This window comes from Chiloscyllium plagiosum, chromosome 11, assembly GCF_004010195.1.
Source record: "Chiloscyllium plagiosum isolate BGI_BamShark_2017 chromosome 11, ASM401019v2, whole genome shotgun sequence".
Lineage (NCBI taxonomy): Eukaryota > Metazoa > Chordata > Chondrichthyes > Orectolobiformes > Hemiscylliidae > Chiloscyllium > Chiloscyllium plagiosum.
Window position 1 is genome coordinate 44,122,655 of NC_057720.1, and position 24,234 is coordinate 44,146,888.

Sequence of the window (24,234 nt, forward strand, 5' to 3'; positions counted from 1 at the left end):
GACATCCTGTTCACTTTGAGAGATGGATTAGTGTCAAGGGCCCACCATATGTAAATAAAAGGTGACTTGATGATCAGAGACTGGCCTCTGTGGAGTTATTTCAGTGGTGACGAGAGAAAAGCACTCTCCTGAAGAAATTATCAGTCGTCTTTGAGTTGAGGTAAGCATTTCTGATGTCATGCTGTTATTTGGGAAGCTTGATTAATTCCATCCTGCCATCTAAGACTGGGTCCAGGATATGGAAAGAATATGTGTTTCCCACCCCCACCCTCCCAGGAAAATTACAGTGGGGCAGATAGAGTCATAGTCATAGAGCTGTACTGCAAGGAAACAGACCCTACAGTCCAACTCGTCCATGCTGACCAGATATCCCAACCTAATCTAGTCCCACTTGCCTGCACCTGGCCCTTATCCCTCCAAACCCCTTCCTATTCATATACCCATCCAGATGCCTTTTAAATGTTGTAATTGTACTAGCCTTCACCAATTCCTCTGGCAGTTCATTCCATACATACACCACTCTCTGTGTGAAAACGTTGCCTGTTAGGTCTCTTATATCTTTCCCATCTCACCCTAAACCTATGCCCTCTAGATCTGGACTCCCTCACTCCAAGGAAAGACCTTGTGTATTTACCCAATCCATGCTCTTCATGACTTTATAAACCTCTATAAGGTCACTCCTCAGCCTCCGACGCACCAGGGAAAACAGCCCTAACCTATTCAACCTCACCCTATAGCTCAAATCCTCCTGAAAAGCAATGAGTAGTTCTCCTGGCAGCTTGTGTACCTGCACCTTTTTCCAGTTATTAGGAGCCTAGCTTTTCCTGAGGCACCAGATACTAAATCCTTTCAAAAGATGACGGATTTAGTTAAGGAATATTACAAACCCAAGCCTCCTCAAATTTGGAGATGCTCTCGATTTTACTTGACAGTTCGAAAACCAGGGAAATTCGTGTTGGATGTTAAGATGACTGGCAGAAGCATGTGATTTTGGTTTAACCCTTAATGAGATGCTGAGGGACTCTTTGGTATGTGGGATTAATGATTTAACCATGCAAAGGTGCCTAGTAGCTGAAGCCCAACTGGATTTCAAACAAGCATTACAACTGCCTTTAAGATTGGAAAATGCTGAAAGTGGAGCATATGAGTTGCAGGGTATTCCAATGGAAGTGCACACTCTCACAAGTCTGAATGAGTTTGAGGAACGAAAGTTTAGATCAGAGTGGTGCTGGAAAAGCACAGCAGGTCAGGCAGCATCCGAGGAGCAGGAAAATTGACCTTTCGGGCAAAAGCCCTACATCAGATGCTGCCTAACCTGTTGTGCTTTTCCAGCACCACTCTGATCTAAACTCTGGTTTCCAGCATCTACAGTCCTCACTTTTGCCTGCCTGAGTTTAAGGAACACCATCTGAGTGCAGGCAATTGTATAGCCTAACTCAGGAAATATCCTGAACAGAGGGTCTCTAGGTGACCCCACAGCAAAACCCCAAAGCAAAGACCAGCTTTGTCAAAACAGTTAAAATTTTCTTCAGGATCTGCACCAGCAAGCCATTGTAGTTGCTGCCAGTATGTGGACTTTAGAGAGCAAAGGAATCCTACTAGACCTAAATTGAGTAACATAAGTCATTGGTTGGTATCCAGGAGAGTGTACACCCTGGAAAGTCCACCTACATGTGCTTTGGAACAGCTAAATTGCTTAACAAAATCCATTGGTTTCATAGCCAATTCATAGCTTTCTAGAAGTGAAGAAGCAGGGATCATCCTCTAAGCTGTTGGCACACTATGATCCCAAGTGAGATCTGGTATTGACATGTGATGCCTCCCCGTATGGTATCGGGGTAATATTAGCTCATAAGGTGGCCCAATGGAGGTGAACATCCAATAGCATATGCATCCAGGAGTTTGGCTAATGCAGGGGTAAAAATGCCTGGATGTAGAAGGAAGCTTTGGCAGTCATATCTGGAGTCAGGACTTTCTACCATTACATTTATGGACGTAAATATGTAATAAAAACAGATCACAAGCACCTGCTAGGTCTACTTAAAAAGGACAAGGCAGTGCCATCCATAGCTTCAGGCTGAATTCAGCAGTAGGCTCTAATACTAAATGTGTATAATTATAAGTTAGAAAACCATCTGGGAAACCAAATTGCAAATACAAATGCATTGAGCTGCCTCCCATTAGCAGATGCACTATCTGTGGTAACGCCACTGGAAGAGTCCGTCACGGTTTTACATTTTCTGGACACACTTCCAGGCACAACTGACAATATCAGACTCAAGATGCATAAAGATTTGGTCCTGGCAAAACTCAAATAGCTGGTGGTGATAAGGGAAACCAAAGGGGCATCAAAACCAAGAATGAAACCTTCTTCAGTCCCAGAGAGACCAGATCACAGTAGAGGATGGCATATTATTATGGGTAGCAAGAGTGATTATTAGATTAGATTAGATTACTTACAGTGTGGAAACAGGCCCTTCGGCCCAACAAGTCCACACCGCACCACCGAAGCGCAACCCACCCATACCCCTACATCTACCCCTTACCTAACACTACGGGCAATTTAGCATGGCCAATTCACCTGACCTGCATATCTTTGGACTGTGGGAGGAAACCGGAGCACCCGGAGGAAACCCACGCAGGCACGGGGAGAATGTGCAAACTCCACACAGTCAGTCGCCTCAGGCGGGAATTGAACCCGGGTCTCTGGCGCTGTGAGGCAGCAGTGCTAACCACTGTGCCACCGTGCCGCCCTCCAGCAAAGGTCACCAACAGATACTGACTGCACTCCATCAAGATCATCTGGGGTTTCCAAAATGAAGATGTTGGCGAGAATTTTTGTCTTGCAGCCAGGATTGGATGCAGAAAAAGCTGTGTTGGTGGGGCAGTGCCAACAAGGACAAAATTTACCGCCAGCAGCTCCCCACATTTGTGGGAATGGCCGGGTAAACCCTGGACTTGGTTACCCGTTGACTTCACAGGCCCTTTCATGGGCTCAATATTCTTAGTCATTGTGGACACCCATTCAAGGTGGCTGGACATGCATGGAGTTCATTCATCAAACATGGGGATGACGAGAGAAAACTGTGCACATCTTTTGTAATAATGGACCATTGTTTACCAGCAGGGAATTTGAGTATTTCCTACATGGAATGGTATTTGACATATGGACAATATGCTCCATACCATCCATCATCCAATTTTCTGGCAGAAAGGGAGTCTAAACTTTGAAGGCAGATTTAAAAGAACAGTCTAAAGCTTCACTAGATACCAAACTGTTCCAGCTCCAATTTGACTTTGGACCACTACTTATGAAACTATAGGGATATTTCCACTAGAGTTGCTATTGGGGAGGAAACTCTGCATCAGGTTAAATCTGATCTTCTAGGACTTGGGGGATGTGAAGGGCGAAATGGACTGTCAATGCCGGTCACAAGACTCTGCTAAGCGAGATCAACAGTTTACTTTCAGAGGCAAAGTTTGGTGTAGGAACCACAGGAATGGGCCTGCATGGATAAGAGGCACTGTCAACGCGAGGTGAAGTCCAGTGACATATAAAGTTTGAATAGGTGCAACGATCCTGAACAAGTACATGGACCAAATGAAAGCTGCAAACTCGCAAACGGTGTGGGAGCAAAGTGTGCCTGGCTCTCGACAGCCTTTCTAACTGTTCCAAATTTTGTGGATTCTCCCTCTCCATCAAGCGTTGACGGACCTCAGACTCTGAGAGGGACACAGCAGATATTGTCACCTTCACGTATTTGCCAACTGAAGAGAATACATTTCTTCTGAGATGCTCCGAGCGCAAGAGGTGAGCTACTGGTGTGTTACACACTGCCTGCATCAGAGGCAGAATTGAACGAACCTAACCCAGTGCTAAAACTCCAAAGGAGCAGCTACAGAAAAAAGAAGAACCAGCCTATGACCTCTGACTCAGAGGGGGAGGGATGTAATGATTGTAATAAGATCAGCCAGGTGGACCTCATAGAATATGAGTTCCCTGATTGGGCCTGTTAATCTGGTTCAGTCAGGGAGCCCTGGCTGACAGATAAGAACTGGAGTGTCAGACATCCTCTCTATTCTGAGAGCTGGCTCTGAGGGAGCTGGATCAGTGTCAAGGACTCTCCATCTATAAATAAACTGTGACTTGGTGTCGGGATACAAGGCTCTGGAGTTACAGTCAGTTCTGATATAACACGATAGTCCTGTTCTCCTGCAATTTTGCGTTCTAAGAAAATTGCGCAATAGCCACTCCATTTAAACTAATGGGGCCAGAATCACGTTATAGCCAATATAGGTAAGGAAAGTTCGCATTCTACAAATAATGGTCTAAATTCTTCAACTGCATTAAAGCCAATTCACATGGAAAAAACATATGTTATAGCAGAATCAACTGTATTTCAATCTTTTGCTGAAAAAATTTGGGATTATTAAGAAAGTAACAGCAGCATATTTAAAATAATAGTTTAACTGAGCAGAGTCAGCAATGCACTATGAAAGGAAAATTGTGTCTAATCTATTAGTTTTTCAAGGAAGTTTCAACTGGAGTGGACAGACAGAAACCTGCAGATGTTGTATTTGGACGTCCAGAGGCATTTGATAAGGTACTTCACAAAAGGTTAAGTCATAATATAACAGCCACTGTATTGAAAGTAGTCTACTGGCATGAATAGAAAATTGGTTAATGGGTGAGTGGGGATAAGAGGTTCTTTATCAGGTTGGCAACCTTTGATCAAGGGAGTTCCACAGGAATTGGTGCTGGGACCACAACTGTTTACAATATATATTTATGACTTAGAAGAAGAAAGTGAATATACTGTCACCAAGTTTGCAATCAACACAAAAATATGTGAAAAGGCAGTTTGTGGTAAGTATACAAACAGTATATTGAAAGGTTCAGTAAGTGGACAAAATGTTGGTATGTGGGAAAATGTGGAATTGTTTATTTTGGAAGGGAGAACCAAAGAATAGTTTTATTTAAATGTAGAAAGACAGCAGACAGTTGTAACACACAGGGACTTTGGGGTACTTCTTCATGAAGTACAGAAAGCTAGAAAACAGCTGCAGCAGATAACCAGAGAGGCTAATAGAATGTTCGCCCTTATTTCAAGGAGGTTGGAGTATAGAGTAGGGAAGTCTTAATGCAACTCTAGTAGGTGCTGATGAGACCACATCTGGACTACTGTGAGTAGTTTTGAATCCTTTATTTAAGGAAAGATATAATTTCATTGGAGGCAGCTCACGGCAGGTTAATTTCGATGATCCCTGGTATGGACAAATTATCTTTTGAGCAAAGGCTAAACATGTCGAGATTCCACTCACTGGTGTTTAGAAGAATGAAAAGTGGTTGCTTTGAAACATATAAGATTCTTAAAAAGGCTTGACCCCTCATAGGAGAGTCTAGGTCCAGAGGGCATAATCTCAGAATAAAGGGATGCTAATTTAAGGCTAAGATGTTGAGGAATTTCTTCTTTTAGGAGTTGGGAGTCCTTGCCACAGAGAACTGTATACAAGTTCTTGTATACATTTAAGGCTGAAATAGATAGACTTTTGATCAGTAGGGAAATCAAGGGATATGGGGAAAATGCAGGAAAGTGGATGTGAAAATGTCCAATCAGCCATGATCTTATTGAATTGTTGCGGAGGCTCAAGGGACTTAATTGGCTAGTTCTTATGGCCTAATTGAATTTAAGTTCCACAAGCGCACTCTAATGGAATGTAAATCAAGCATCGAATCCAGATGTCACGATTACTAGCCTTATAACATATTCTGCAATATAACTATAGACATGAGTGTGCAGTTATAATATATAAATTGTAAGAAAAGCTAGTCTGACTTTAAAATGGACATAAGGCATCTCACAAAATGGCTTCGCGAGGTCATATATCTTTCCTTGTGACTTCTGCTGGTATTGGAACCAGACTGTAGTAGTCTGAAGAAGAACCATGACAGACCTTTTGAAATTTAATGAACAATTTTAAAAGTAAACAGAAAATCATTGACAATGGTGTCAATGGTTTCCCTGCAGATGGGAATAGCTTTCTCTAACTCACCAAAAGCTGACAGAAAGAAATCCATTCAAACGAATAGCTGAGACAGTTAAAAAGTTAATTACCTCAATTAAAGGAAAATGGATGGGTCTGCGCTCCAGACCTGGGGTAACCTAATAATTAACATGGAAACATGATTCAACAGTTTGGGATAGCTGCCATTTTTAAGTTTTAAACTGTGTAAAAGTCTGGCTATAAGGAACCATTCTGTGCAGAGATCTCAGGAGAATCATCTGAACACCAACAGGGAGACAGAGGGAGGTATTAAACCATGTTACCAAGAGCTACGACCTGCAGTATTGTAAATGTGAATCATTTTTTAATGAAATAATTATGTAATAAACTGACCACTTATCTTGTTTAAAGCCTCAACCTGTGCAGCTGGTTCTTTTAAAATTGAAAGGCTTGAAAGCAAAAAGGGGACTATACACAAGCTCATACAAATTCTTAGATCATGAACCATTCCAAGGACATGCCCGATGTGTGGTCATAGCTAAATCATGCCATTGTTTCTGTTTAATAAATAAAGTACGTAAATCACTCACCCTGATTGTATCCAGCATGATGAGCAGGTTGCAGGCGTAACTATAGATTTCTTGACTTTCAACCCATTAAGCTTTTCCTTCACTGCAACCTTCCACTTTTTGCTTCCTGCTTTCAGATACGCAGGGCTGAATCTTACATTTTTTTTGGTTGTTCAAGTTGCATCAGAATTTTTTGCCATGAGGCTGAGAGAGTTTATTCTGCCTCCTCTTATCAAACTATTAATTACTCAGCCCATCCCTTTACAATCTCTTAAGTCTAGTTGGCACTGTACTCGGAACAACTTTCACGCTGTGGATACTTGCCCAAAGACCAGAACTGCTTGCAGCCACAATATCTTTAATCTAGTACAGTGTACCTGGAAAAGCGCTACCATTCCAAAAACAAAAACAAAAACAAAACAAATTGCTGGAAAAATTCAGTATGTCTGGCAACATCTGTGGAGAGAAATGAGAGTTAGTGTTTTGGGTCCAGTGACCCTTCTTTAGAACAAGAATCACTGGACCCAAAACATTATCTCTGATTTCTCTCCATAGATGTTGCTGGACCGGCTGAGGTTTTCCAGCATTGTACGCTTTTGATTTCATTTCTGATTTCCAGCATCCGTAGTTCTTCTGGTTTTTTGACTAGAATTCTAAAGCTGCCCTGCGCATTGATGGTCAGAATTGGAATATAGGAGCAAGTGAGAACTGCAGAGCTGCAGAAACAGAGTCAAAAAGTGTGGTGCTAGAAAAGCACAGCAGGTCAGACAGTATCCGAAGAGCAAGAGAGTTGACATTTCAAGCATAAGCTCTTCAGTCCTGATGAAGAGCTTATGTTTGAAATGTTGATTGTCCTGCTCCTCGAATGCTGCCTGACCCACAGAATTGGAATTTGGCAGAGAGGGAAGATGGCGCTGCATTTCTCCATCAGAGACCTGGAGGCCCAAGATGACAGAATGGTGCAAAGAAGAACAGTCTTCTTCCCAGAGGACTAGTAGAAGAGGTTGCATCACCGGACCCTGCCAGCCTGATCTGAGGTCACCACCAAATACAGTGCCTTCTCCAGGGTGTGGAGGAATGGCCAGAAATGCAGAAAGAAGGTTAGTGACATTCTCTGCTATGTTAGGGTAAGCAGACAGGCAGGAGGCTCGAAGAACACAGCAAGACAGACAGCATCAGGAGGTGCAGAAGTCGACATTTCGAATGTAACCCTTCTTCCTCAGACTTCTCTCTGCACCCATCCCCCACCAAGGCTCATGCCCACCATACTCACTGTCGCTAGCAACACCTTCCCTCACCTGCTTTCACCTTATGTCTCCCACAGCACTAGCTCTGCACGCCCTCCGCACTGTCTCCTCAGTCCTTCAGAACACCTCACCACCTATCCCTGATATGCATCAGGAGAAACAGCTGTGCTTTCATCTTACTCATTTCCCTCCTTTTCCTTATTAGAGAAGACAGCCCATAACATGGTGAAGAGAGCCTGTATGAGTTTTTATTTGGGGTTGGGGGAAGATGGCAGTGGGTGCCTAACATCCTTGTCCTCAACTCCATCAGGATAGAATCATACTCCTCACAGGAGAAGGCCTAGAATGCAGTAGCAACTGCAGGCATAGAAAGTGTGGGCTCACAATCTGTTGAGCACCTCATCATGACAGCTCTGCAGCTGGCTGAGGAAATGGCCTAGACAGCTACCACACAGAGGACTGCTGCAGACTGCCACTTGCTCAGCCCCAGATTGGAAGTGACCTTCTGGAAATGGCAATTAGGGATTGAACCTTAATACATACGGAGAAGCAGCAGTGGCAAACAGACATATGGGGTGCAATGATCCTCATTGCTCAGAAACAACAGAATTGCAGCAAGTCATGCATCCATTTGTTTGCCTTGATGGAGAAGTTGGTGGCTGAAAAGGTGACTCATATCCAGCACCCTCATGAGTTGACAGACAGACATGCACACACCTGCACTCCAATTGCTCCAGCCAATGGTTCCTAGGACTGAAGACATGGTGACAGTGGACAGGGAACTTTGAACTCAGATCAAGTGTTGTGTCCTACAAGGTGCTTGCCCCTGTGTGTAAAATGTTCCTGTGGCAGCCTCTCAATGTAAGTGGTTGGTGTGCCCTGCAATGCAAGTCTGTGCTTCCAGTGAACAGAAGTGCAAAATGTTTGTGATAGGTTGGCAGGTGACAGATGTATGGACAGATTAGTGGAGATGGAGTACGTTCGGCTGGTCACCAAGGGTGTAACAGAAAAAAATTGACAAGGTAATTTGGCGAGTTTAGTAAAATGGGAATCTGAATATTAAATGAGTTGAGTTGTGACATCAGCAAGGTATTTAACAATCAAATTGACCATTGATTGACATCTCAGTGATACCTAGAGAGAATCTTGCCATGTTGCTTTTGTGAAATGCATAAAAGCTAGGGCGGGATGAATTTGAAGTCATGATGAGTCTTGCCATACTTTTCACCCAATTCTGCAAGACATCTTCCCACAGGTCATGTCATTCAGACCCCTATTACATTCTGCTCTGAAAAACCGCTGTCTGCTTGGTCATCGCACAATCAGGAGTTCAAATTACAGCACAGTAATTGTTAAGAAAGCCCGATCATTTGATCTGGTACTCAGAACCACCAGTTCAGATTCTGTTCCAGCATGTACTTTAGGGGCTATAACAAAGTTAGATTCTTTGCAGTTGGTGAGTCACCAGAAATGAGCAGGTTGCAGTTGTCAGGGGTTAAAGCGTACTGGTATGCAGATTCAGCAGAAGAGGAGGTCACATACAGATTCAATTATAGGGATTCAGATGAAGTCATCCATGAGTTAGCCTACAGAGACGATGAGGATGCACCCAGAGACATTGGCTGCAATGTCTAGTCTGTCAGCTAGCCTCCTGATTCTGTCAAGGAGCATCGAGGTATCAGACTCCAACTTGGCATTAAGTATTGTTCAGGATTTGTCTTCTCCACTGCCTGTAGCCACCTTTATACTGTGTTGCAGACTTAGAAGCATTACATCTGCAGCCTTTGTGTACATAGATCACAAAATTCCCCACTTTCCCTGTGATGCTGGGAAAATCCAGGAACATACCACAAAACCTCCAAAAACATTTCCTTGTACTTCCAAATACTGTAGCAGAAGTTATTCTACCTTTTCTTACCTGCATGCATCGAGCCCTTTAAGTGATGTTAATGCTGGGCCCCTCTTTCAGTTGAACACAAGTTTTTGAGAGTGACAAGCGAGCACATTAAATAGACCTGTGTGGTCCAACATTGTAAATAGTGACACAGTGATACAGCTGATGTCACATTAGTACCAGTTGGTGGTTTCTGCCACAAGCAGAGTGAATTCATATTCATTCATGAATGTCCTCTCTAGTATGGGACACCACATAGGTCAAGGCAGAAGGAATGAGGCACTGTATGCCCTACTTCTATAGTGCCACCTCTAGCTGTGTGTTTGATCCAAATTTGTCTGCAGAAAGTTTTAGAATTTTGAAAAAAAAACTATAGCTCATAAAAGTACAGAATCAAAAAAGTGTGCAGAGAATGAGGAAGAGCTGCTGAAAAGTCTAATGTTTCCTGGTTGTCCTGTCAGGATGAAGAAAGAAATGATGAACAATTGGCAAAAGGACTGTACATGAAAGGGTGATCTTACTTAATTTCCTTTGGAGATCAGGAACATTTACACAGAATGATTATTCAGCAGATTAAATGCATAACGAAGAGGAATAAAAATGATTTATGGCTTGATGAGACAATAATTATATTCCTTGTTGGATGGTAATATCTCGTGTTGCTATATTAGCACCTTGTTGCCCAAAGGAAGATGAGTTTTATAAATTTCCACCAGGAAATTACTTGTGCAAGCAGTTGGGAATAGAAATTGAGGTACATAGATGATAATATATCGAGCATATTTTATGCAGTAATCCATGGGAAGTGTAGAGATGGGACAAGCCAGCTAATCAGGCAGGGTAGGGACCATCAACTTTTGTTTCTGCACATGGACATTGACAAATGGACAACCTCCCTATACCACCTCCAGCTGAAGCTTTTAAACTCTAACTGATGCCCAGAAAAGGGTCTCAACTCATTGTCGCTAGTAATAACTCGAGGCTTGTGGGTGAGCTTGCTATTCAGACAGCAAAACAAGCAATCCTATGCAGATTGCTTGCAGTTTTGTGGGGTTGGGGGAAGGGGGTGTTCCTTGTTCAAAGGCACTTAGTATCTGATGGAAGGATCTGGCATTGAGAAAAGGGCACCCTGCTGACTGCCAACCCCCATATACTCCTCTCCTGATCCCTACTGTCATCACTTATCTTTGCCCGAGGTCACTACAGAGTGCAAAAGAGCTGCCAAGTCCTGATTTTCTGATTGCCCTTTAAGGGTGAGATTTATGTTCCATGGATCCTGATCCCATGGAAGACCTGCCAGTGGCATATTAATTGCCCGACTGGCTCTATTACAGTGGATCTTCACCAAAGGGGTCAACTCGGGTATCTTGCCAGCTCTCTAGCTATGGGCTTCATCACATCCAAAAAAATCTTCCTCAAAATGTGCAAAACTCCTAAAATTCAATGCCAGAACTAATTGGGGCAAACTCCACCTTTTGCGAAAATTAGCGTAGTGAATCAGTCATCTGGTTATATTTAGCACGTGACTTTGTGGAAAGAAACATGAGATAAGCACATGGTGGGCAATTGATCAATACTGCTGCTTCTTTGTTGCCATTGAGAATGAAAATGATATTATGTTTGAAATTTTATCATTGCAGTAGTCACAGTACATATTGAGAGATTACAGTACCTATGTCTGTAATTTTGACATGGGTTTTCTTCTGGGTAACCTATGGTATCTTCTAATATGTAAATAGCTGAAAATGGCTAGTAATACCATTAATTTAACTCCTACCATACACAGCTGGAGACTGGAAGCCCCTAAGGAAATACAAGGCTTTCTAATTTAAATGTTAAAACAGGAATAATATTAAAGCTTCATAATCTCACCATACAAGACTTCAAAAGTTTGACAAATTGAACATTTTGCTTGGATCTGCCTGAACAGAATTGCTATATGCTTACAGTTTATTTCCTACTTCAGGCCCAAACTAACCTGTTATTTTATCTCGAACAAGTTTGCATGATTCTATTTCACCGATGCTCCCAAACAAACTTCTGAATTCTTCTTGTGTCATGTTTTGGGGAAGATAGTTGACTATGAGGTTAGTTTTACTGTCATCTGTAGGAGCACCTGTCTGCATAGGTGATGGACAGTTTCTATTGTTGCTTGATGGGCCATTCGGAGTGTTTGATGAAGGGCCATTTGACACCTGAGGTTCCATGGTGCTGATTATCTAAGAAAATGCAAAGTCAGCATTAGAATTCCATGCATGGTTACAAGACAATAAACACATTTCCAAAGTCCGACACAGAAAATCCAACTTTTTTCATCCCATTTAAAAATCACAAAGATACTACAACAGAAACAGAAAAAGATGCAGCAGGTCTGACAGCAGAGGTGGAGAGAAAGCAGAGTCAATGTTTAGGGTCCAGTGACCTTTCTTCAGAACTGATGGTAGGTGGGAAAATAATGTTTTTTTTATACAGAAGATGGGTAAGGAATGGAGGGACAGTAAATAATAGGTGGAGATAGACTCCAAAGAGGGAGAAAAACAGTTGGACAGACAAAGAAGTAGTTAAAGGTCAGTCTGAGGGAATAAATAGCTGCTAATGGGAACTATTAATCACTGTTAATGGGTAGTGTGTGGTAGCAGTCCAAGTGATGAAAAGGCCTGGTGTATGGGAGTAGGGGAAAGCATGGATAAAAGTGCTCAAGCCCTAACATTGTTGAATGGGATATTGAGTCCGGAAGATTGAAGGTCCCCAAGTAGAAAATGAGGTGCTGTCCTTTCAAGCTTGCACTGAGATTTGCTGGAGCACTGTAGCAAGCCTGAGACAGAGATGTTGGCCAGAGAACATGGTAGTGTGTTGAAGTGGCAAGCAACTGGAAGGGTCTTTTTTTGTGGACAGAATATGGTGTTTTGTGAATCAAACAGTCTGAGCTTTGTTTCCCCAATTTAGAGAAAACCACACTGTGAGCAGCAAATACAGTAGACTAGATTGAGTGAAGTGCCGGTAAAATGCTGCTTCACCTGAAAGGTGTGTTTGGGGCCTTGGATAGTGGGAAGGGAGGAAGTAAATAGGCAGATGTTATACATTCTGCAATTGTAGGGGAACGTGCCATGAGTGTGTTGGGAATGAAGGAGGAATGGCTCAGGGTATCCCAGAGGGAACGTTCCCTGTTGAAGGCTGACAGGGGAGGGGAATATGTATCAGGTGGTGGCATTTTGCTGAAAGCGCTGGAAACGGTGGCTAATGATCTTCTGCACGTGGATGCTTGGAGGAAAAGGGGTGAGGGCCAAAGTGCAGGATTTCAGTCTGACCTGGCTGAAGGCCCTGTCAACTGTGGTGCTGGAAAATTCTTGGTTGAGGAAGAAAGTGGACATTTTAGAGGCCCCTTGTCGTAGTTGGTATCATCATAACAGATGCAACGGAGACACAGAAACTGGGAGAATGGAATAGAGTCTTTACAAGAAGCAAGAAGTGAGGGTGTGTAGTCAAGGTAACTGCGGGTTTTGATGTGGATACTAGTGGCCAGCCTATCCCTAGAAATAGAAACAGAGAAGTCAAGAAAGGGAAAGGAAGAGTTGGAGATGGACAAAGTAAAGGTGAGAGCAGAGTGGAAATTGGAAGCGAAATAAATAACGTTTCCAATTCTGGGTGAGAGAGGGAAGCAGCACTGATGACATCATCGATATAATAGAGAAAGAGTTGTGGGAGTGGGCCAGAGCAGGACTGGAACAAGGAATGTTCCACATACCCCACAATTAGATATGCAAAACTGGGGCCTAAGTGGTTACCCATGACCACCCCTTCGATCTGAAGAAAGTGAGAGGAGTTCAAAGGGAAGTTGTTCAGGGTGAGGATGAGCTTGAGCAGGAAGAGGAGAATGTGTTGATGACAAAAGTACTAACTTGAGTAATACATCTGAGAACATTACATACAGAAATTAAATGAAAGTAAACAGCACTTGAATCAGTAAATTATACATTATGTTAGCTTAAAATCCATAATTTAAGATAAACATGGTGCTCTGTGAAATGCATTGGTAAATCAAAGACCAGCAAGAATTTATTAAATGTAAGTTATGTTGGACACATTTAAAAATTTGTTTTTGAGATAGGGAATAAGCAGATAAAGCAAATGTGTTATATATAGACCCTGATTTCAACAGACTTCATTATTAAAACTTTTTTTTTACTGCAACATAGAAAGAAAGTTAGTCAATGGTCCAGAATCGAATGATTACAGTAAATGGGTATTGCTCAGATCAGAGATGTAATTATAATCAAAACCTCAGTTGATTACTCTCAGCACCTGGATTAGTGGTGCTGGAAGAGTACAGCAGTTCAGGCAGCATCCAAGGAGCAGCGAAATCGACATTTCGGGCAAAAGCCCTTCATCAGGCCTTTGCCCGAAATGTCGATTTCGCTGCTCATTGGATGCTGCCTGAACTGCTGTGCTCTTCCAGCACCACTAATCCAGAATCTGGTTTCCAGTATCTGCAGTCATTGTTTTTACTCTCAGCACCTATTGAATGTACATTTTGGCATAAAGAGCAGAATTTTAAAATTTGTTGCTGGTACAAAAATAAAGGATTACACATATGGTGAGGAGATTTAAGGAAGAGATAAGTTAATTAAATGAATAGGTGGAGGGACTTAATATGGATAAGTGATGATCATACATTTTGAGGAAAAAGAAGTGAATTCTTAATTCAAAGACACTGAAAATGAAGAGAGAAGGATCATTATACAATATATTTAGGAAATGTTCTCGTTGTTTTTCTTACTGGCTGCAATAACTTTAGTGGAAATTCTAGATACGTACAAAACATGATTTCTGTTGATCATGTGTTGAAATTATAACTATTTTGGAACTCCTGAAGCAGTTCCCAGTAATAATTCCTATGAAGAGTGAGAATGCAGGAAGATGAAGTATTATAAAGTCAACAGCATTCTTGGTTTTACAAATAAAGACAAAATTTCGGAGCCAAAAATTGCTACTTTGCAGAAAAAATTGGTTAAGTCAAAGTTGGAGTACTGTATGCAGTTTTAAATGTCCCTTTATGAAAGTAAATCAGGAGAATAAAAAGACTATAACTGAATATTACTATTTTTGCCTAATTGCAAGTTGCATTGGGTTTTGGAAGATTTATTGCTGTATAGCATCCCAAGTTTTTTCATTGTACCTTATCAACTTGCCGCACTAACTACCTATTCTGCCCTACAAAATCCAATTCTCATCCCATCCGTTCCTAGAACAACTTGTCACTGCCAAGATATCCTTGAACTGCTGACACCATCTACAAAAGTCATGTGTTCTCAGAAAAGCACTGTCAGTCTTGAGCTGCCCGACACAGTTCCTGACCTTTGTCCCATGCATGATAACCAAAGGAAATTTGGTGTCCTATTTTGTGGGCGAGAACCTGAAGATCCTGCTGGATGAGGTGGCATTCAGACAAGATGTCCACCAGGATCATTGGAAGAGGCAATACACCAGACCATACCAGCCTGGCCCGAGGCTTCCAGCTAAGTCAGTATAGTTTCAGCCATCTGGAGAAATGCACAGCAATGTAGAAAGACTGAATAAAAACAATTCTGGAAATCTGAAACAAGTACAGAGAATGATGGAGAAACTCAATAGGTCTGTCAGCATCTGTGGAATGAGAAACAGAGTTAACATTTTGAATCTGGTATGACTCTTCTTCGGAAGAGTTCTATACTCTGTCAGCATAGTTACCACCTTTTTCTCTCTGTTACTTTATGCTCACCCTTTTTCTGCTACTGTATGGACCTCTCAAAAAGGCACATTTTCTACCACTCTCAGTACTTTCTGAAACATCTTCCTTCACTTGCTGTCACCTACACTGACTGCCAACATGAACCCTGCATGCCATCTGTGCTGCTTACTCATTTGCTTCGGACACCATCACCTGCACCAAAACTAACAACTATGTCATCCATGTTCAGTGCCCTCAATATCTGTCTCTCCCTTTCAATCCAGGATGAAAAAAGCCACAATAGGGCAGAAAGAGTTAAGGTGGGCTGCCTGACAATATACCTCATCATTTATTTGGAGAGCATTCTGTCTTTAACTGTGCCAAGCTGCTGCCTGACTGTATTCATCACCTTGGACTGGTAATATTGGCTCCCTTTGATTTGCTCTGCTGGGAACTCCTGACTGAAGATTATCCCCTTTGACTGGACTGAAGACACAGTAAGCTTCCCTGGTTTTTGTGTCTGTATTAAATGGCACGGCAATATTGCAGAACTGTGAGCTTGGTATCTCTGGCTGAGAGGACAAATTGCACAAAGGCAAGGCAAGGCAATAGTGGGCTTAAAGTGAGTGAGTGTATTGATAGCAAGCAAAGTGGCTGAAGATTCAGCCTGGTTCAATCTGAGGTGAGTGCATGTCCCTGTGCACAAAGTGTCTTTTCAGCTGCATTACAATGATGCTTGACAATGTAGCCTAAGGCATAGTTTTGAAATGCAAGTGTCCTGTAAGTGGATTAGAGATGTGCCATGTGTGTTCTTATAGACTGGCACATCAGATGATAATGTCAATAGACATGAGTGCATGTGGATGGTGCCCACAGAGCATGTCTTCAGATGTCAGTACTTGGTGTCCAACACAGATGTCCTGTGCAAGTAGTGAGATGAATTTGCTCGATACCATCTCTGACTTTTCTGTCAAGAATTTTTGAATTTGAGCTTGTTCGGCATACTTGGTAAAATAGGAAAATGAATATTAATGAGGTGAGTTGTGCCATTAATAAGATGTTCCACAAGCTACAATTAATTGGCAACTTGTCACATAGGGGAGAAACTCACTTTTCCACTTAGCAAATGCATAAAAGACGCAACGAGTTGCTCCCAACATTGAAACAGGCTTAGTTGGAATTCTCACACGATGCCATGAATTTCACCATAGCCCATGTTGGTCAGGTCCTCATAAGATTCTGCCCTAGATTCACTTAGATAGATATAGGATTCACCAGACAAATGTATCAGATGGGAAACTACAGCTATGAGAAGAGACTTGAGGAATAGGTTGAAGAGAAGTCAATAGTTTAAAAGCAAATTATATTAAAGTCTTGATCAGTTTATCAAGGACAGTGTATCTCCTCTAGTTAGGAAGCTACTGACTAATGACTTTCAGGAAATGAACCCACTTAATCCCATATTATCTGGGCCACATGTGTATCGGGTTCCACAATAGAGGTTGAATCTAGGTGTTTTAAAACTATGCCCCCTAGTCTAGTTCTTAAGGTAAGAGGAAAAAGCTCTAAAAGGGACAAGTTTTTTAAGAAGGCAACGTAGAGGTGGTACGTACTTGGAAAGAGTTGTGCGAGGAGGTCATGGAGGCGGGTACAATTACATTTAAAAAGGCATCTGGATGGGGACATGAATAGGAGACGTTTGAGGGATTTGGGCCAAATACTGGCAAATGGGATGAGGGGAGTTTGGGATATCTGGTCAACACAGACGAATTGGGCCAAAGATTCTGTTTCTGTGCTCAATAACTCAATGAGTCTACAGGGTTGGGAATTAAATAGATTAGATTTGTGATTAGATTAGATTACAGTGTGGAAACAGGCCCTTAGGCCCAACAAGTCCACACCGACCCGCCAAAGCGAAACCCACCCATACCCCTACATTTACCCCTTACCTAACACTATGGGCAATTTAGTATGGCCAATTCACCTGACCCTGCACATCTTTGGATGGTGGGAGGAAACCGGAGCACCCGGAGGAAACCCACGCAGACACGGGGAGAACGTGCAAACTCCATACAGTCAGTCGCCTGAGGCGGGAATTGAACCCGGGTCTCTGGCGCTGTGAGGCAGCAGTGCTAACCACTGTGCCACCGTGCCGCCCATAAATACTGACAAGTGAGCAGCACTGGCAAGGCAAAAGCATACATATAATGATCCTTAGTCAGCAATTATAAAACAGTCTCTTGGAAAGTTAGGAGAGAGTCAGGAAAAATTTCATCACTCAGAGAATCATCACTCAGACGGTTGTTAGAACAACGACTGTTTTGCCACAGAGAGTAGTTAAGGTTTGGCAGTGTTGCATCTCTTGTCAAAGGATTTAAAAAAATTTAAACTAAGTAAGCAATAAGATTATGAAAAGAAGGCAATAAAGTTAAGATCTAACTTGTTCTAGCAAGGAGTAAATATGGACATGGTAGACTGAATGTGCCTTATTATGAGCTGTAGACCTTTACAGTTCCATATAAGATTGTCAGTTTTTCTGATAGATCACTGGGAATAAACATAACTTTCGGAAATGGTGTATAACGGGTGGTACGGGTAATACAGAGTCATACAGCACGAAAACAGATCCTTTGGTCCAACTCGTCCGTGCCGACTAAACATCATAATCTGTTCTAGTCCCATTTGCTAACATTTGGCCCATATCCCTCTTAAACCTTCCTATTCATATACCTATTCAGATGTCTTTTCAATGTTGTAATTGCATCTACCTCCACCACTTCTGCTGACCACATAGCTTTACTATGGATGGGTAATCTAGAATTCAACTTGCCTCCTTTGAGTATCCTGCTCTGAAATCTTTTATAGTATTACCATCTTGTAAACGTTTAGGAATGAAAAACTGATTTGCACTCCTGGCTAAAGTTGCACCTCGGCTCTTTATTAGAGATTGGAGTTTTAGATTACTACATGGTGGTACATGAATGTACTAATATAACAAAGACATATTACCAAAGATCATGAAAATAAACAAGTAAAACCTCGTATCCCAGTAAGGTCAAAATAAAAAGTCACTTTAAACCTCAGTGTTTGTAATTAATCTCAACTCATGTGAAATATTTTCATTATAGTTTTCTTCATATTATTTTGCTTGTTGTGTTTTCTTTAGCTCTACAAAGTAAATGAAATTTTGCAACATGTGTACATTGATCATCACGGGCAAATCTTTTAAGTTCAGTGTAGTCTTCCATTTAGTTCATAACTAATATTTTAAATTTGGACAAGCAGATTACAAATGTTATACAACACGTTATAGCAGTAATCCAAACTTGTCGAATTTGTCAAAAAACCCTGCAGTTTCCTTTTTAGGCTACATGCTAAAATCTCATCCAAAATTACGATGCTCATTTAGACTCACTTTTGAATATCTGTTCTCTCAAATCACAAATTAACTCAACATTTTCACCATGAAACTAGGACCAAGATGCAATTGACATTGTGCAGCTGCAGACTGTGTCATCAGAATCACATATTGCAATTTAGTTGATCACAACCTCTGCAATGTTTTTTAATCTGATAATTGATGAAGCAGGTATGGTTCACTGAACTGCCAGAGTCTACAGCTTTCTCCTCATTTTGTCTGCATTTTATGAAAGAAGTCATTTTCAATTATCAAAAAATGTGTACATTGAGGGTGTACAACTGAAAATAGAATTTTCCTGAGTGTTCCATATACTCTATGCACTTCCACCCTACCTTTTGAAAAAGATATTCCAAGCTGTTACAATAATAAACTAGCACATTAATACTGTTTTATGCAATCTGCTGTTATCTCCTGTTTTCAAATGGTTCATCCATTCACATAACATATACTATTGTACACAGCAATCACAACAAAGATTTCTTGAAAACAAACTATAAAAATCACATTAGATCTTTAATTATTATTTGTTGTATGTCATATTTTGAGTTTCTGAAAAGTTGTATAAAATTTAAATACTCAAATTAGTTTAATTAGGGACCGTTAATGTATGATGAAACAACAATTTTTCTTTTTAAAAGAAAATTTCTATTTAAATGTGTAGTGACAAAAACATAATTACATTATATTGCACAGACAATGAGAGTTTTGCAGAGGATAAAAGATGGGGGGGGGGGGGGAGAAGAGAAAATTAATTAACAAATCAGTTGCTATGGATGATTTGGTTAAAAATACAGTGGTTAAAATTGCTCCTTTTCCAGCAGAGGTACAGATTAGATGAGAAAGAAATGTCACAGTATGCATTTAATGAAGAATATCTTAGATTTGATGAAACTATAAATATAAAAACAGATTCAACAATTCAGATAACAATTTGCAGAATAGTGTGGCATTTCAATACTTTTGTGTAGAGCTTTGAGAAATATATTTTCTACCACACCAGTTAGTTCAAAAGGGATGTTATTTGGTGCACAAAAATCATCTTTTGTCAATAAATAGAAATGTCAGATATTTAATGTAGTCAAAAACCATATTTGCAATGTCAGAAATCTGTATTTCTAATTTAATTTTTTCTCTAGAGTTACTTGCATGGTGTGATTTGTCACAGTAATTGTCACAGCAAAAATTGCATCAGTTGGTTCAAGTTCCATCAGAGGAAACAGAAATGAAGTAAATGAAACCAAACATCTTTGGATTATGCACAGGTATAGTTAAATAAAATTCAAACATGATTACAATTTATTGTTCTAAAAAAAATCAAAATTCACAATGGTATTGTAATACTTAATAATTAGTCCCCATTGTTTGTTCCAAAATTATCACATCAATTTGCAAAATTTGTCTTTACTTTACTGCATAAAGCAACTGATTTAAAGAAAAGCAATAATTTGTTCAAAAATTCAGTTGAATTTACTTATTCTGCTTGGTTAGTAAATGGTAACGCTCAGCAAAACCTAGAACTGCAGAAAGAAGGCTGGTCTGTGTTGATGAGGAAGGGGCTGCAATTGTTTATATGTTATTGAATGTCTTGCAGATTGCACCACAGAGATTATAAAATGATTATTAGATTACTATTTTTTCTTACAAGTGACAACAAACAAGTTCATTGGAAATAAATTATCCCTTTTTATATCATTTTAATATTAATTACAGTTTCTTTCAGCCACAAAATCCATTTCCTCTAATTTCCTTTCACAACAGTATTAATACTGTCATACAATTGCAAATATCCTAGTTATATTTTGACTAATCACATTAAATTTGCCAGCAAACGTATAAATCTGGAAAATTTCCTTTGCTAATGCTGATTAAGTTTAAGTTATCAATGTAATTTAAAATTAATTAATGGTAAAACATTTAACTAAAACATAACATACTTTGAATAGTATTTTTAAAACAAGATCATCATTAAATGTTTTATGAATACTAAAGTCAGTAATTTTAAAACATAATATTAATACCAATTCCAAGCATTTTAAAATTATTTTAAAACATCTTCAAGCTTTAAATATTTCACCTGATTTAGGGCTTATTTATTTAAGATGATTTAACTAGAAATGAATGAGCCTCAAATAATTTTTAAACTAAAGTTGCCTTCACTATGAAATGGACAGTATTCAGCGTTTAAGTGCATTTTATACAAATAAATATTCATTATGTTATTATAGAACCATACAGATAATCTTCATATATGTGTCAAAGCAGGAACAAAGACATGAACAAAAAATATTTGTACTTGTCCATTTTGGGGTGGTGTCCTGCACAAATAAAATCTGCTGTTTAATATGATTTCTAATCTGTAGGCCTTATAAAATTCAGAGTCTGGTAATAACACTATAATGCACAACCCATCTTCCTTTAGAACATTGAGATAATTTTAAAAACATACAAGTATTAATAAAAGCAACACATTTGACAAACAATATTCTATAAAGAGTTAGCACTTTCATCCTGTTTTAGCAGTAGTTGAATATCTTTGTTTTCTCCAATTCCTCACATCGAACACATCATATTTTTAGTCTCAATTGAACAATTCATGAACTCCTCTTTGCTAAAGTACTACAATGTTAAAAATTGGGTGAAGCAATAATCATCATCAGATTCAAATAACAGGGTAGCCTCATGAAAAATTTTAGTAATCTCTGTAAGAAACACCAGCAGTGTAGTACTCACAATTTACTCTTACGGGTTTTATTTGACCAATTTTCTCTTTACTTATTGACTCACAATATCGTCCCCTTTGACAGGTTCAGCAACATAGAAAGAAAATCCAATGAAATGCCATTCACATTTAAAGCACAGATGTCTAATAATAGCTTCAAATGAGCTAGCCTCTAGTCTGGAATATAATTAACACCTTTTGAAACAATTAAAGTTGTGACTCTCACAGAATGGAAGAGACAATCACAGTGCCTGCTCTACCGTTTGCTTCATGGTATTCCCATATGACTGCCACCTGCTCTCTGTTCAGCTTCCTTTAGCTTGTTTCCCTGGCAACCTTTCACAGGCTTTTCTTTCTAGCTATCACTTTCATTTCAGCTGTTCAGTCTAATCTTATTTATATTGCACCCATCAAAACAAGTAGCTGATGAAAAAGCTCACAGATCATAGTGAATGGAGGGAAAAAAAAGAATAATTCTATTCTACTCAACTCTCCATAAATGCTCATGAACACTACAGGCTTGATGAATATGTATCTTAAATAAAATATGCTTAAAAACCAAAAGGGATTCCTTTACTCACAAAGATCAAATGTTTTCAAATACTGTATTAAAACCAAAAAACATGTTACTGGTGCTGAGGCAAATATCATATCTTTTAAACACCTACCAGTTTTAGACCACCCCATTCCATTTTTGATTAGCAAAAAAATTTGTAGTCTTCAGTGAATCAAAACCGAAAGGGTGTTATGTAAAAAGCAGGCATGCCTCCTCTACAACACTGATGTTTCGAGTCACAAGAAATCAACATATACCACATAGTACAGCATACAAGCCTCCTCCTCTCTGATGAGGTCACAATTGCAAACTCTTTGAAATACAATATGTGTTTGTACGGGTACTTACACAAATCACATCCTTTAAGTCATTGTAAATGCTGAACACTATTTTGGAGTCTTCACCGAAGCTTGAGTATAGGTTTTAATTTTGTTTGTTTCTTCACAGATAGACTTTCATTATTACACTAATAAAAACATTAAAATGAATCATTTTGGTACATTTCCCAAGTAGATTAAAATATACCAAGTCCTAGTACATACCATAACCATTCTTATTGCACAGGATTAGATCTTATCGTACTTGAAATCTCCAGGAGAAGACCTATAATATTTCAGTTCCTCTGTTAAAGATCCAAAAGCACAGTGCAAGTGTTTGTGCAAAACAAAAGAAGAAAGCCGTACTGAATCTATGCTACAGGAAGCAACAAATCAGCTCACAGAATTGGTTGGCTGCTTCACCCTTTTACACCCATTTATGGGACCATCTGTCACTACCGCTTGTGTCTGATTGGCTAGAAAAATAAAAGGCTGTCATGACATCAACTGCTATTGAAATTAGCTTTTACCAGATTGACGATGTTAATGATGCGGTGACCTCTATGCACAACATAGAAGAGCTTTTGAACTGCACAATGCCCCTAGTAATTAGGCCGAAATTAAGAAACCAACACACATACACACACAAATTTTCCCTGAATATTGTATACTCTGGATTTGCAATCTTCAACATGAAATGTAGAGAAGACAAGATGTCATATCTCAGTCATGCTTCAATGTTTGCATCACATAACCATTGTCAAGCAAACTCGACTTTAAAATTTAAGTGTTTCACCTACCTTATCTATTCTGACAGTTGCTTTCTCAAAACGTGCATAATTAATGCAAAGCCTTGGGGCTCAGAGTGCACTTTGTGTATAAAGAGAATTATGTGAAGAAACTGAATTTAGTTCAATGTTCAACTTCAATGTTTTTCCCCTTAAACTATTACTTTGAATTCTTTATTCTACCAAACTGAAAAATGTTTGTTATGCTATTCAAAATGGTCCCAACAACGATGGTTGAGCTTCAATTTAACTTGAAATAAATTTCTGTAACATCTCTAAATCTATTATGTCAGCTTGCATTGTCCATTAACCACACATGCAAAACAGCATGTTAATTGAACAGTTAACAAATCTCAATAAAAGCTTACAAAAAATGTTAGCGTTAACATAAGTAAGTACAGCTATTGCTTGTAAGAAAACAAATAAATTTGACAATCGTGCGGTACCAAAATTATGGAACATATATTTAACAATTCTTAATAGTTGAACGGACGCTACTTAAAGGTACGTTGGAAAAATATTTCTGGGTAGAAATCAATATTTGGCATATCTTCAAGACATCAAAATTATATATTTTCAACCTATTAAAGTAAGGAATCGAATCTGTAACAATGTTTTGATATTGAGAGAGATTGGCTCTACAAAAAAACACCAGCATGCTCGAATTCAAGAAATCAACAGCTCCAGGTTTACAAGCCAAGTGTTTTGCAACAATACAAGGATGTAAAGAACAATTTTAGTTTGTGTTGAGCGAATTTATTCTCCTGGTAATTTACAACAGTTAATGGAACATAGATTTTCCATTATAAGCTTTTCTCTACCTTCACGAGCAATCACTTACATGATCTGCCAGATTACAACTCCACATATAAAGTTGTCCATTTTCTACAAAAAGAGATAAGTTATTTGAAAACTATACACAGAGACCCCTCATTTCCATTACCTGTTATCAATGTTATCTTTTAGCTGTTCTTGCAACACAAAATTTGTCCTAACATTAGCATCAGTTG

General features: G+C 39.7%; 1 protein-coding gene across 10 annotated transcripts in view; it reads right to left on the reverse strand.

Moving 5' to 3' along the window:
- The window catches only part of elavl4 (ELAV like neuron-specific RNA binding protein 4), a 148,026-nt gene that overhangs the window by 89,856 nt on the left and 33,936 nt on the right, over positions 1–24,234 (reverse strand). For 5 of the 10 annotated variants that reach the window (XM_043699229.1, XM_043699232.1, XM_043699231.1 and 2 more), the window contains exon 2: positions 11,695–11,935. In XM_043699229.1, the coding sequence (XP_043555164.1) occupies positions 11,695–11,935 (241 nt within the window). Of the gene's footprint in view, positions 1–11,694; positions 11,936–21,574; positions 21,634–21,758; positions 21,810–22,231; positions 22,355–22,467; positions 22,617–22,661; positions 22,804–24,234 lie in introns of those variants that run through there. The other 5 variants (XM_043699230.1, XM_043699233.1, XM_043699228.1 and 2 more) reach the window with 5 other exon arrangements.